Source organism: Lepidochelys kempii, chromosome 9, assembly GCF_965140265.1.
Source record: "Lepidochelys kempii isolate rLepKem1 chromosome 9, rLepKem1.hap2, whole genome shotgun sequence".
Classification (NCBI taxonomy): Eukaryota; Metazoa; Chordata; order Testudines; family Cheloniidae; genus Lepidochelys; species Lepidochelys kempii.
Window position 1 is genome coordinate 11,645,693 of NC_133264.1, and position 15,603 is coordinate 11,661,295.

Genomic DNA, 15,603 nt, shown 5'->3' on the forward strand with positions numbered 1-15,603 from the left:
TTGTCATAACTGTTTGCTGCTCCGTCCATCTTTACCTGCTTGACCTCCTTTTGCTTCATAATACTTTATCTTTGCGTGATTGGATATGTCCATTTACAGTAGGTATGTGTACGTCTTGTGCACCAGTGCTGGAGAATTTTCCCTCGCAGCACCAGTACAGGCAGCCACTCCTGCGCTATGATGTCCCTCATGTTCCAAGCGGAGTATAAAGTGGCAGAGCTGCCCCACCCTTCATTCAGTTCCTTATTGCAGTTGTTCAGAGCATGCTGTCAGCTTTGTTCCTTCTGCGAATGAGCTGTTAGTGGTTCTCATTTTTGCCTCTCTTGGACCGCTTTTACTTTTCCATTATTTATCTATTCAGACTGTCAGTGGACTTTGAGCTCCACCTGATACTGGGGGGAAGGTCAGTGTCCCCCAGCTTCAAGCCCTGCTCCAGGTGTCAAAGCCAGTGCCCGAGAGCAATCCTCACTCACTGTTTGAAGCGTTTGGATGAGGTCACATCTGGAACATGTCTGATTTGCTTGGGCTTCAAGATAAGAACTAAGAAGCAAAGAGAAGAGCATCTCAGGTACATCCTCATGGAGGCTGCCCTTTGCCCAGCATCAGAACCACCTCTGTGGATAGAGGGAGTTCCTCAGTCACTCCATCCACGAGTGGCCCTCGTCTTACCTGTGGACAGATAGGAGGAGATCCCCCTCACCAGGGCAGTCCTCAAAGAGGTAACGGTGCTTGGAGTGCCCTCAGCCTCTGAAGCTGAAGAGGAGGACAACTTCATGTCAAAGTGCTCAGTATGGGATTCCTCAGCCTTGGAGGCTGACCACTTCGGTATCGAAGGTAGAGTACATCCTTTGGCCTCTGGCTTCCCGCTGTCTCATGTTAGTGGCTCTCTCAGAGCAGATCTGTTGACTTCAGTTCGTGTGCCAGGACTGGCGAGGGCGGCTGCTTCCTCGGCACAAAGAGTGGTGCTACCACCCTTGCTTACAGCAGGGCAAACGCCTGTCGTAGCACCAGCCACCCGGGAGGCCAGCACAACTTCATAGGATCTGCTGAGCCTCTCTGTTCTGCCCTCACCGATCATTCAGACCGACATCACTTTGCAGGGGCTGTTGCATGTGTTGGCTTCCACACTGGGGGTCTGTTACGGTACCAGTAACTTCAGGTTCAGTGCTGCTTCCATTAATCCCAGTGCCAGCTCCAAGACCAATGGTAAGCGCTCTTCCTCAGCGCATAGTCCTGATGGCCAGGAAGCCCGAGGATGGCTGCTGGTACTGAAGGCTTGTTGTAGATCACTTTCCCCATCTCTGGCTGGTACCGCTTCACCCTGGCCTTTGGAGTACTCCTGCTTCTCCTCAGTCTGAAGTGGGTTCTGATGTCTCCCACTTCAGGGAAACCAGGGATTGTTCCCACTCTCGTAGGAGTCATCCTGCCAAGAGTAGATCAAAGGAATGGGAGGGCCTGATCTAGGCATAATTGGCCCCCAGTACCATACCAGCTCCATCATTAGCCCTACTGGTTACAGTGCGGGATGCCTACTGCATCTAGATCTTTGTCTCCAACAAAAATTAATCCCAGAGAAGGTAAGTGTCCCTGCCCAGTACTGACAAACCATCAGAAGTCAAGAAACCACTACTCTATAGAAACATATCCCTGAGGGGAGAAGTATGTCCACATGATACTGACAGGCTGCTTGATGCTGGTCTTCAGCTGCTTTGGACAGTCCTGCGTTGGAAGCTTAAGACAAGCAGCAGGAAGTCCTAACCTGCCTCTTCTCTTCTCAGGGCCTCTTTCGGACAAGACAACGAGGCGTTCAGAAGACAGTGTTCCACATCAATAAACAGGAGTTGCCAAATCAAACAGCATGTGTCAATCAGGCTGTGGAACATCTGCATATGGAATTCCCTGACTCTGAGCATCACATCTACCAGGGATTCAGAATGCCTTAGTGAACTGATCAAGCAGGTCATTCAGTTTGGATCATGAATGGCCTCTCAACCTGGCTATTCTAAGATCAGTATTTCAAGTAGGGAGAGTCCCATTAGTGGATTTATACTCAAGCTGTCAGAACAGGAAATACTCCTTTTTTCTGTTTTTGAAGGTGGACTAAAGCCCCAGGTCCATCTCAGATATGCTTCTCTTCCCCGGGTCAAGGGTCTGCTCTATTCTGCGCTTCTGATTCCCAAGGTGGTTGTTAAAGATGAAGCAAGGATGAGGGAAAATGATACTGCACCAGTCTGGGCGAGGCAGCCATGATTCTTGGACCTGCGCAAGTTGCCTGTCAGTGAACCTTTACCCCTGCCTTTAGTCAAGGACCTGATATTGCAGAATCACAGGCAGTTTTTGCACACTGAACCCTCAGTTGCTACACGTCACAGCCTGGTTCCTCAGCAGCATCACACTGTTTGGAAGCAGTCCATAGTGTCCTACTTAATAGTAGGAAACCATCCACAAGGGCTATCTACCTTTATAAATGCTTCCACTTACGCTTTGGCTAGCTGCCCAGATAGTGTGCCTCGTTTGTAATTTATGATTAAAATGATTTTGGACTATGTTACACTTAAGTCAGATTTGGTGGTTAGCTCCATTCAAGTATACCTGGCCCCAATTTCATTATTTGACCTCCTTATTACAGGCAGAATTGTATCCTCTAACCCTAGGATTACAAGGTTCTTAAAAGATGTTTTCACCTTTCAGAGACGCTACTCTACAGTGGGATTTGAACTTTAACAGCCCTTACAGGTTCCCTCTTGAACCATTAGCCTCCTGTTTATTGTTACATGGCTTTTCTAATGGCCATCACCTCGGCAAGGAGAGTTGGGGATTTGCATGCCCTGGTTGGATTTTTCTGTAGACCTGTGATGGGATCCCTGGGGTGCAGCCTGGGACGGTGGGACCGCTGTGCCCCCTTAAATCTCCATCCTGGGCTCTCTAACAATGCTTTGCTAGTGACAAGCAGCAAAACCCTCCAGGTGCTGTTATCACTCAGCACAACAGCACACCCAGCTAAATTGTATGAATGCTCCCAGAGCCACTTATGAATCACACCAAGAAAGGTACCAGCCGAATTCCCCCCAGCTTCCAGCCTTGTACCTCAGGAATATATAGTCTTGCACTGCTCAAGACAAGCAGTGCAAGTTTATTAATTGGTTCACCACTGCATCAATGGAAAGTGGATATACACCAGCCTTTGTAAACCTGAGCAGATTTATCAAACACTTCAGGCAAACTCACTGGTAAAGATAAACAGTAAAAGAAGTTTGACTACAAACGAGAGATTTTAAGTGATAGCAAAAAGTCAGTTAGTTACCAAAAGAAAATAAAACATAAGCATGCAGTCTTAACTCTCAACCCTATTAGACTGGGCAACATCTAGATCAGGGGTAGGCAACCTATGGCAAGCTGATTTTCAGTGGCACTCACCCTGCCCAGGTCCTGGCCACCGATCCGGGGGGCTCTGCATTTTAATTTAATTTTTAAATGAAGCTTCTTAAACATTTTTAAAACCTTATTTATTTTACATACAACAATACTTCAGTTGTATATTAAAGACTTATAGAAAGAGACCGTCTAAAAATGTTAAAATGTATTACAGGCACGCAAAACCTTAAATTAGAGTGAATAAATGAAGACTCGGCACACCGCTTCTGAAAAGTTGCCGACCCCGATCTAGATTAAGCAGTTTTTCTCACCTTACTGGATATTTCAGTTCATAGTACACAGGTTTCATCCTTGAAACCTGGGCCAGCCTCCTCTGTTGGAGTCTTTGGTCTTCTGAGCATCCTTGTTGCTTGCAGCATAGGTGGGGGCAGGAGAAAAGGCCAAGCATGGGGCCACTGCGTTCTGTTTTATACCCTTAGTCCCTGTGCTTGGAGAACACAAGTCCAGGCATGTCTGGTGGACATTGCTGACTCACCAGGCAAGGTTGAGCAATTCCCCTGGTGTGGCATTGTACAAGTGAGTCATTGCATTGTAGCTCTCTTGTTGGACAATCGCTATTGTTGGTGGTTCAACACTTGCCCAGGCATTAATAACCAGGGGGATAAACGTCTTTGGGGAGCTAGTATCTCGGCGCTTCCCACAGCATATTTTAGTGACAACTATATAACATAATTCTCATAACTTCATATGCATTAATGATCTATATATTTAGATGGAACAGTGGGTTTCAGCAGATCATAACCTTTCTCATGATACCTTACAAGGCATGCTTTGTATGCAATATCACAACTATATACAAATGATGAATATGAGGGTTATAGGGTACTCCCCTGGGGTGTAGAGTGTCACAAAACCTTAAAGAAAAAGGACAAAGTTCAGGTTAGGCTACACCTTAAATTTTTCATCATGGCGGTATCTGATTTCCACCTTGACTAATCTATATATTGGTCTTCTTTCCAAAGCCACATGCTCACGATGAACAACAGTTCCACGCTTGGGATGTTTGCTGATCACTGTTTTTTTATCTAGATAGAGCAAAGCACTTTTGGGTCTGTTCTCAGCTATTCATCTCTTATGCAGAACGAATGAGAGAGTGTCCTGTAACAGTGTAGTGACTATCCAAGTGGATCACCAGCTGTGTTTTCATGTGCTACAAGATCAACTGCATAACGGCTTCTGAAAAGTGCTCTCTGCCTTCAGCCAGAGCGCACTAAGCTTCTGCAGTATTTCTGGGAAGCATGGATATTGCGAACATCTGCAGAGAGGAACGTGGTCTTCAGTCCACATCTTTGCTAGATATTAAGTGATTACTATCACGTCAAGAGAAGACACAAATGTGGGGAAAGTAGTTCGGCAATTCCTCGTCTGATGAGAATCCTAGTCCCAACTCTGTTGGAAACTTTATGGGAGTCTCCTAGTGTAATGGGCATGTGCAATCGTTTGAAAAAATGGTTACTCCTTGCAGCTGCTCTTTTGAGACGTTGTGTATGTTCTTTACGTGACCCACCCTCCTTCCCCTGTGCATTGAAGTTTATTATCTGAGGGGTTGTCTGCGCTTGAAATGCTACAGTGGCACAGCTGCAGAGGCACTTCAAGTATAGATGGTACTTATGCCAGTGGGAGGGATTCTCCCATCAGCATAGAGGTAATCCACCTCCCTGAGAGGCAATAGCTAGGCTTCCCTCAACCTAGTACTGTCTACACTGAGGGTTAGGTTGGCTTAACTACGTTGCTCAGGGAGTTGGATTTTTCACATTACTTAGCGACGTACCTAGGTTGACCTCACTCTTCAGTGTACACCAGATGGAAGAAGATAGGGTGGAGTCACCGCAGCCTGGTAAACCCTCTGCTCAGGCACACAGGATGTGAGTGTGTAGGAGTGGCCACCCCAGTGGGTATCTCTAGTGAAAACTCGGGCACTGATGCATGAGATGTGTACACATCTAGCATAATGGACCTATGCAACATATCTCAAAACAACAGTTACAAGAAGGTAAGTAACTGGTTTGTTTTTTTTAAAGTAGTAAATAATAAACCTTCAAGATGGAGTCAATTCTCAAACTTTTATGTTCATCAGTGTGTATTTGGATTTCCTGTAAAAAATGGCATCTTTAAACTCTGGAAACTAAAGGTGAAACTAGTGCTTAAAAATGCTGAATATATTTACCCTTGGAATAGTTTTGTAATGTTTCTGAACTGGAGTGTATTTCCTCTGTTTGCCACAGCCCCATTTTATGTTCTGATCCACAGGGGACATGTTCTGTTTAATGGGTAATGAAATCTAAACCTACATTGCATCTTTTTTTATAAACACTGCAAATTCTTAAGTCTCTGGAATACCAGCAGCACGATCTGTGGAGAAATGCAGCCCATACGCTTGGGTCTAATCTTGAGATGTGCTTGGTACCTTTCACTGCCATTTAAATCAATGAGGTGCTTAACATGGATTATTTAGTAGGTGTGAATTCTGGAGGCTGAAATGCTAGCTTGCAGTCCTCTGTTTTGATCCAAGCAGCTGGACTGACCAGCTCAAGGTGGAACATTGTGTACAGGGACAGTCTCCATGGGTTATTCCAAAGAAAAAAATGGCCATGCTCCACTCCGTTTTATGGAAATTAGTTCCTCTTGTCTCTTGAAATTTGCCAGTGAAGCCATTGCACCTGCCTTTGGTCAGTACTATGCTACAAGTGTTAAACACAGTTGTGTGTGCACAATAGTTGCATTTTGAAAATCCATTCTGATTTTTTTTCTTTTTGCTCGTGAATTTGTGTTGTATCTGAGTATCTCAGTAAAGATCATCTCTACATGCCGTTTTTGAAACCGTGCACGAGCAACACTTTTCTCTGGTGTCAAGCTCCTGTCTCATTTTCACTTCCAGTTCTTCCCCAACGGACATGCATTTGCGACTGGTTCTGATGATGCCACTTGTCGACTCTTTGACCTGCGTGCAGATCAAGAGTTAATGATGTACTCCCATGACAATATCATCTGTGGAATCACTTCTGTAGCCTTCTCAAGAAGTGGTCGTCTCTTGCTAGCTGGCTATGATGACTTCAACTGCAATGTGTGGGATACTCTGAAGGGGGAGAGAGCAGGTTGGTAAATGGTATCTGCAGTGAGTTGCAGTTCTTTTTCTTTAGCAGAATCTCAACATGGAACACATTCCACTTTCTGTAACTTTTAAACGTAAAACTAGTTCACTGGTAGTCAATGATGATACCTGCGAGTGCTGCTGAATTGTGAAATCTTCCCTGCTTCCTTTTAAAGGTCAGTTACTCAACATAAAGGTTTGTTTTTGGATTTGTATCCCTATTTTCTTGCATTTTATTTTTTCATATTTCAGATCTGGTAATAGTGATGTTTAGAAAAGGTATGTGAGGTTTTATGTTGTGTACAGTAAGTGGTTTTGTGTCTGGTTTTGGTTATAGGCACTGTCAGCACCTTTTTATTTATTTTATTAATTAAATAAATAAATATACGGGGAAAATCCAGATGTACAATATTTTAACTGTTTGGTTCAAGGGTTCAGGGCTTCCTAAGATAGGAGCTAATATTTCTTTTAAGACAAAACATAGGAGGCTACTTCTTCTGTCAGTTAATCACTCTTAACAAACAAAAAACCTCTTGCAGGATATCTTGAGGTGAATTTAACTTGAAAAGCAATGTACAAAACTTGAAAAGCTTCAGCTGTTAACCTCCTCCATCTTCTCTTCCAGGTGTCCTTGCTGGCCATGACAACCGTGTCAGCTGTTTAGGTGTTACTGATGATGGCATGGCTGTAGCTACAGGGTCTTGGGACAGTTTTCTCAGAATCTGGAATTAACTGGGAGACAAACATGTACATTCTCCATTGAGATCTGGAGAGATCAATGCTGCAGCCTATAGCTGTGAAATAACATTTCTACCTTGTATTTGCAGGTGAAGTTTTTCTATTCACTGATTATTACACAAAAAGGCTTTCTGTAAACTAGAAAAAAATCAAGTGAAGAAATAGGGGTGGGGGTGGAGAAATCACTGACTTTTAATAAGGGGCCAGGCCAGCACACATAATCATGGTGACTGAGAAACTAAGAGCCAGTCTGTTTTGTTTTTGGTGGTTTGGTTAGATTGTCCTCGAGGGATTTCTGCTTGTGTTCAAAGTCTGCTAATTCTGTACTTTTTTTTGTACATAACAGAATATACACATTATAGCAGCCAATCATGTAACATTTGTCTGTATGTAAAGAAATATGTTTGCATTTTTTAAGGAACTACATTTATAGCTTTGCATTTAACCTGAGATGTCACTTCTGAGTTTTGTAGTGGATGAACTAGATTGCTGTTTTAAACGCTTTTGTGAATTTACTGTAGATAAAGTGAAGCCAATGGTATGTATGTGTTTTTATAATGGAAGGCATTTGAATTACTACTTTTTTTTTTTAAAAAAGGCCCTGATGACCGTGGTAATACCTAGCGCCTTACTTACTCGCTTCTAGACCTATTTGTCTATTTAAGCATGGGGAATTACTCCTTCCAGTCAGTGGTTCCTGGTTCATCCGTCAGCAGCCATGGCCTCCAAGCACCAAGAGAATGTTAATGCCATTAGGTATCTATTAAAATAAGGTTTTAACACGCTGGCTTCAGCCTCTCATGTAAGTTACTTTAAGTTGAACAGAGTACCTAAGTCAAGTAACCTATTACTGTCACTAAGCGGGTGAGTGCTTTCCTTTTGACAGTGTAGTTGTAAATAAGGATTCTGATCCACTGCAAATTCCAGCTGCCATGCACTAGCAAGGTGATATTGTAGCATGGAGTTAACTGAATAGATTGAAGAAATTTTAAAAGTGTACACAAACTTGCTGTTCAACTACTACAGCAAATGAAGAGATTTAAGAGGGTTTCTCTATGAAGGCTTCCTACAAATGGTTTAGGAAATACAGTGAATCCGTTACTAGAACTGCAAAGTTAGAGGTTTGCCCTACTATTCCACAACAGACTATGCTTGTCTTGTGTAATCGTTGAAGTGACCATGTTATCTACAGTGAACAATAACATTTTTGATAATCTCTATGATCCCTCTAGAAACTTTGCACTCTAAATTTTAAATCCTGCTCGTTCATTTACAACTGCAGTGGTCTGTGCTTTGGCATCTTATTAGATGCCAATCTGCAAACTGACAGTAAATAGTCATTTCCTTTTATATGCCTGATCTTGATAGGATTCACTTATAAAATGAAAGGCACCAAGAGCACTTGAACTAGTAAGCATTTTCTTAGTGTGTAGGTATGACAAATCATATGACTCAAATCCATTTGAAACTACCCATGAAGATCACTTAACTGGTGCTGGCAGCGTGTCCATGTTTGGTGGATGTCCCTGGGGGGAATCTGAGTTGGGCATGAAAGTACCTGATACTTTCAGGAAAGGGCCATTCTCTGTTGGCTTCTTGTAAGTGCTTTATTTTAAATGTGTGTATTTAAATAAATTACCATAAAGCTGAAAGTTAATGTTAATCTGTTGCCTCCACCTGAAGGTGTGATGTGTCCAAATGTCCCTGGGTCAGTTTGTGAACATAAGTGCCCAGCATTTTGTAATATGAAAAGAGATTGTTGCTGAGACCACTGTTTGTGAAGTTTCTACCACTTGTCATTCTAATTTCAGTACTTCCGGACTGTGCCTGTAAATATGCCATGTTTACAATGGTGGAGGTGCCAATCAGTGTGCCAACTGTAGTAAATTCAGTATCCGTTAAAAAAGCACATCCCGTGCTGGAGCAGTATACACTTACTAAAGGCAGATCATGGTGTTGGACCAAAATCATGTTATGCTGTAGATCACAGAAACTCCTTTGCATTTTCTTTTCAGCAAGATTATTTTGTTTTCTAATCTGTTTGCAGAATTATTTATGGAATATTTGTATCTTTTTCCAAGATGGCAGCTCTTTGAGGTCAGGCAGAACACTTGATACTTTTTAATGGTGCCTTTGATTTTTAAACTTGCAGCTGCTTCTGGTTTGAGTGAATCATTCTGAAAATTTGCTAGTAAACTCTTAGAGGAAAAATTTTAATTACTAAATAGTTTCTCATTAAAGGTGCATCTTTAAGCTTCCTAGTTGTCAGTGTTGTAAAGAGACTTCCCATACTTGCAATTAAATATCTCACTATTTCCCTTTATACTGCAGCATAGATGTCTGCTGTCTAACTCTTAAGTAAGTCAGATTTCTAAAAGGGTAACGGGAGCGTACACCTGGGGCGAATGTGCACCAAAACGGTGGCTACTGTTGGAGTCCTGGTATAAGTCTCTTTTGGATTGTGTTGCTTTTTTTAAAAAGCATTTATAGTAGTGGGACATTTATTACATCTTGAACTGAGGCAATATAATGGGCCTATATGAGCTATTTCAGTTTTCTTAAGCATTGCTTATGGGTGAATTTTCAAGATGGTACACTCATTAAGACACAGCTTAATTTTAAACTAAGCACCAAATCCCATCTTCTGCTACATACCACCATTTGCAGGTTTTACTTGAAAGCTTTCATCCAGACTCCTGCATCTCAAAGAAAATGTCTCCATGGGGATTTTTAGACTAAAAGATGTGTACCTGTAGCTTAATATAAGCTCAGATGTGCAGGGTTGTGTAGTTTAACTGTTCACGTGATGGTGAACAAGTTTAATACATGTAGTGGATTTTACAGCACAGTGGGGTACACGTTAAACTGTTGTGAAAAGTTTACCACTGCCAAACTGTAGAGCTACTTAATTTCAAATAAGTTATGTGGTTACAAAAATATGTACTAGATTTTGGAATTAGTAATACTTAAGTTATGACCATTGTGCCAAAAATTTGTAATGGCTAGGAAAGTAACCTTTTTCCAGTCTTCATTCTAATAGTAAATCAGTGTTTAAATGTACTTTAAAAGAAGTAGTGTAGCAAGAATGTAATTGGTTGAAGCTGTAACTTGGAAATATGTGCCTCATATGAAATTACAGATTTCTTTAATTCAGGTACAACTGCTGTCAACTGTTTTTTTAAAGGCTGATTGGTGAAGGATACTGACCAAGCAAACTTCCAGTTTCAACTTGCTCCCATGTATACTCAGCCTTTATCACTTTATTAGAAAAAATGCTGGGTGAGATTCTAGAAACCACAAAAAGCTTCAACATTGCTAATGTACATTTACTTAGTATGGGTAATGTGTGTACCTTGTTTCAACCATCTCTAGACTTTTCTCCTAAATGTCATTACCATCTGCCTTGCTGAATGTCACATACTGTTAAGTATCTGACAGAACTGCTGGTTCAATAATCCATTTGGAGTAGAAAAACTCATTAGAACTGCTTTCTTCTGAGGAGAGTTTGACTCTGATTTGGCAGTGCTGAACTGACATACCAGCTAGTCCTCATGTGCATACTGTAATGCGTGGATTGGAAATAGATAACTCTTTAATGCAGTTAATGTAACCCACTTGTCCCATCATGGAGTTCACATTACTTTAGGGTGTAATGAAAGTATTGGGAAAAACATTCCAAGAGTGCTTAGTCTTTCCTCTTTGAGGACACTGTCACCTCCACTAGATTTAGTGCTGTGCTTTAAAATGTTGGTGAGAATAGGTATTGGCTAATTCAGATAGTTGGTATGAAATGATTGTGTAGCAGAATGACAGATTTTGAGATAGCATTTCCTGTAAAAGTAATTAAGCATGGGTTGATGGTGCACTTTGTATACAGTAATCTGGCATGCATGCTGGTAAAACTACTTCCTACACTTCGGAGGCACCACGAGCCTTTTTATCCAATTGCTGGTTGTGTAAAATACATGCAGAATGTTAATGCAGTGTTGTTATGGTAAATGTGTGAACAGTGTTAATAATTGATTATAACTGATAACCGATTAAATGTGCCTGACATTCTTATACCACACAGTATGTTTAGGTTTTGACTAATATGGACTTCAGTGGAATAGTTTTAGATATATTTCAAGCCTTTGTTTTACTTACACAATGGTGCTCTTATTTGTTTCTCCTTTTTAAAAAAAAAAAAATCTGAACACTTGTACTACATTTTACATCCAAAGGAGTCCAAAACGAATTTCTTTTCAACATGCTTGACTTAGTTTGGCACTTAGCTCTGATTGCCCAGCATTTCTCATCTAATGGTTTTAATGTCACTTGTTGCTGACTACTTTGATGGAAAACTTCAGTAATATTACCAATTATGAAGTGATTCTGCACTGCCTTTGGATTGTGTATGTATTCAGAAACAGTCTTAAACCTTTTTATTTAAGCTAATTCAAAACAGGGACTTGTGCCACTTGTTCTATAACAGGGCTGTTATATAGACTTCCCTGTTTTAAAAAAAAATCACTTGCTATGAACTCTGTTTATAGCTTCCCCATTCCCCCCCCCCCCCCCATGGATCTTTTCTTTGTATTTGTACAGTGGCTCAGTGAAAGATGTTGCCATGAGTTGATATTGTAACCAATAAACAAGTGCTTTTAACCAGACTTGCTGTGGTGTGTATATTTATTTAACAACCTTCCTTCTACCATGACAATCTTATAAAGACAAATACCCTGGTGCAGAGGTATTTAGGTGGCTGTGGGAATTTTCCTACTAAAATTTCCAGCATACATTTAAAATATGCGCTATATACCTTAATGAACTTTTGTCTTAAATGTAATTTTTATGGCTTAGTTATCATTCAAATTCTGACACACACAGCACTGCCTCATCTATAAATTGAATGTACTACTAAAGGCATCTTGAAAATGCTACACAGCAAATCCCAACACTACTGTAGTCCATGGGATCTTTGTTTCAAAAAAATGCACTTCAGCAATGACTGGAGCACCTAGCCTTTGTTTCAGAATGGCATTCTGGATTTAGCATTTCTATTTTATAATTCTTTAGGCAAGCATAGTCCATTTCCCTCTTAAACAATACTACTTTCTGCTGCAATATCAAAGGGGAAATGAAGGGGCTTTGCAATCCAAGCATTAGAAAATGAGCAGAATCTTTAATGAAAAGGACAAGTTCAGTGTGTAAACCCTTAGCCTGACTTCCTTTTATATATAAAGGAATGCAGTTGCTCTCTACAAATTGAGACAAAATAGCCATGTACATTAATCGTCCCTGTTAACTCCTCTTTTCTGGGAACAGCAGCTGCCCGTCCTAACATTTGAGTTTAAGTTGACTTTTCTGCCACTATTTGCATTAATTTTTAAATACTGTTCAGAAGCAGGATGGAAGTGGTAGCAGGAAATCCTCAGCCATATATACCCCACCTTAAATGAGGGGGAACTAGGTAATCTGTAGGGAGCAGCTGTTACATCAAGCAATGAAGGAGCAGTCTCCTTCCTTTTATCGGACATACTCCTTCTGAAGAACCACACTAACACTTTACCTCCAATAGAAAGAATTCTGAATTTTATTTCCACAGCTACCATCTTGGTCATTCACTTGATGTCTTTCAACAAAACTCTAGGGAACACCAGTAAGTGGCTGTCATGAAGTAAATCAGAATTTCCACAAAAGTAGAAACAAGCAACCTTGAATTACACAGGTCTCATGCTTTAGAACAGTTTCTGTAATAACCAATACAAGATGCAGATAAAACAGCATCTTCTGCTACACACTGCTTGTGAATGGGGTCAAGTTTAAAATGAGGAATAGTGCATCATCTCTTACCAACTACATTAGTCAACTCATCTGCCAAACTAAATTATCAGTAAGTTAAAGGGGCAGTATTTCTTCCTCCCCCACAAATTAAACCAGTCTAGAAATACTCTCAAAAAATAAACTACTTATAAATACATTTGCAACTCTTCCCCTCACATAATTTCTGTACATTTAACCAGCTGGGCTGCAGCCCATCTTCACAGCTCATATCATTAGCATACTCCCACACCAATGAGGAAAATCAATACCCTGAAACACTTCCAATAGCATGCAGCATACCCAGCTTCTAAGCAATCACTTCCTGCTTTTTAAAATAAAGTATCATGAGTAGGTCTTAAAAAACATAGTGCATTTCATTAGCCCTTTCTTGTAAATTAGTGAAAAATCCCAGCAAGTACTCATGCAACAATAAAAATCTGGGGCCTTAAGCTACCACAGTAACAGGCACACGAGTTTGGTTTTAAACCTGATTGTGCAGCATTTATCAAGGATATATAAATATTCTGAAAGGCTTTCATTATCTAAAATACTTTTTAAAAGTCTGTTTATAAAATACAGGTGAAATTGCACATGATCTGCATCAGGAAGCACTTGGGCATCCTTGCTAGCATCTATTGAAGGTCCCTGGCTTACAACCACCCTTTAAAAGCTGATTAAGATGGAAACATCCACACACAAAGCTAGAACAGAGGGAACTAGTGGCCAAGATTTAAAAAACAAAACACATACCTGCAGGTGGCAGGTAAAGAACAATTCAGGAACTTGAAATACAATAGCCAAGATAGTGCCTAAACAATTGGTCTGAGAAGGAAGCAAGCAATATGGTAAATATTGTTTGTTTCCCAAATGTATGCAGTCTGAAGAGCAATTCAATTTATAATGCTCACAGCAGAACATGGCAGGTATTCATGATGTAGTGAGAGAAATCTTTGAAGGCTAGGCTACAGCCCTTGCCCAGGTGCTTAGATAAAAACTTTAATCCCTTATCCCAAACTATGCAAAAATTCAGCTGAGTGTAGACCAACTGTATAGCAGAAGTCCCCCTGTTTGGTGTAGGTAGAGGCTTGCATGCTGCACATGACAGTCATCTGAACTTTACACATTAACTTACTTTGGTTTTCAATATTCCTGTTACTACAGCGTGAGGAACACTGCCATTCCATCACTGCAGCTTGCTTGAATTTTTAAAGCTTTCCAAAATACCTAGAGGGAATCAAGTTTATACAAATAAAAATGGCAGGTCTATCTATAAACTAACAGAAGTAGGGTAACGGCAGCCCAGCCCCATTGATTTTATCTGAATTCAAAATCTAAAGAAGCACTTTTGGGCTGCTAGAGCTGTTCACCTAATATTTTCATTCATAAAACAAATCTGAAAAAATCAGCATCTAGAGAACTGGGAGACATTGATACTGATTTGAGGAAGAGAAGGAATAACAGATTAACTCCCAGATGCCAGGAAGGTGGGATTTGCCACTGGTAAATACTAAAACAAAATAATACTGGGTTGTTGTTTTTTTTATTTTAAGTCACCAGAGTAAATATAAATGATCATTTTGCTCTTGCAAAATTTCTCTTCACCACAGCTTTTAGATACAGTTCATTGTAAAAATGTGAACTGGGTGTTACAGTATCTGACAAGTATAATCAAAGTAATTTTAAAAATGTCATTTCATGTGACTCCACAGGGGAGCAATGTGTCATTCTATAATTTTGTCCTACAGGCAGTTACCCAAGGAAGCCAGCAGTGAAAAGAGATTGGTCTATTTATTCTGCTGAAGAAAATGCTTTGTAAAAACATCCAGCTCATTTTCAAGGTGAATGGCTTTGTTTCTGTAAAACAAACAAGAGAAAAGTGATTGATTCACCTGCATGCATCCAAACTCTCACAAGAGTCTTCAGCCTCTTTACTTTTTAGGAATGAAATGCAGGACACAAGCAATCTTACTTAGACCACCTGACTCAGAAGAGCACTGTAACGAGTGCTTATGTGCTCTGCCCAGTCAGGGTCCATCTACACTGCAAACAAAACTAAAAACACTGCTCTCCCCCCCCCCCGCAGCAGCAGCAAATCTCAAAGCCCAGATCAACTGACTTGGGCTTGCACTATGGGGGTAGCAGTGTAGTTTCCAGTGAGGGGGGTGGGGTCTCAGAACTCAGACTCCAGCCTGAGCAGGAACATCTCCATTATTATTTTGAGCCCCATGACCCTGCATCAGTTGATTCAGGCTCTGAGACTTGCTGCAGTGTTGTGGTTTTTTTGCAGTGTAGACATACTTTTAAACCTCAGGATGCTGCTAATCTGAGTATATAACACCTTAGAGAAAGGGTAGTTCCTACGTGTTCACAAAGGCATGAGGAATCACTGCTAGAAGGGATGATGGATTTCTCCTGGCTGGGAACAAGAAAAACCCCACCATCCCTTGTAGCTCTGCCTCTCCCAGTTCCTGTCTACACTAGCAAAACTTTCTAAAAAGTCTCACCCTTGCTACCACCCTTCAGCATCTCTGCTG

General features: G+C 40.9%; 2 protein-coding genes across 2 annotated transcripts in view; one reads left to right on the top strand and one right to left on the bottom strand.

Annotated features, from left to right (window-relative positions):
* Nucleotides 1-11,916, top strand: part of GNB4 (G protein subunit beta 4) — a 54,591-nt gene extending 42,675 nt beyond the window's left edge. Inside the window, exons 9-10 of the mRNA XM_073359318.1 lie at nt 6,314-6,530; nt 7,152-11,916. Coding sequence (XP_073215419.1) covers nt 6,314-6,530; nt 7,152-7,258 — 324 coding nt within the window. The 3' untranslated portion in view covers nt 7,259-11,916. The remainder of the gene's footprint in view (nt 1-6,313; nt 6,531-7,151) is intronic.
* The window catches only part of LOC140917150 (mitofusin-1-like), an 80,759-nt gene continuing 71,242 nt past the window's right edge, over nt 6,087-15,603 (bottom strand). Inside the window, 1 exon segment of the mRNA XM_073359322.1 lies at nt 6,087-14,923. Within this exon segment, the coding sequence (XP_073215423.1) occupies nt 14,854-14,923 (70 nt within the window). The 3' untranslated portion in view covers nt 6,087-14,853.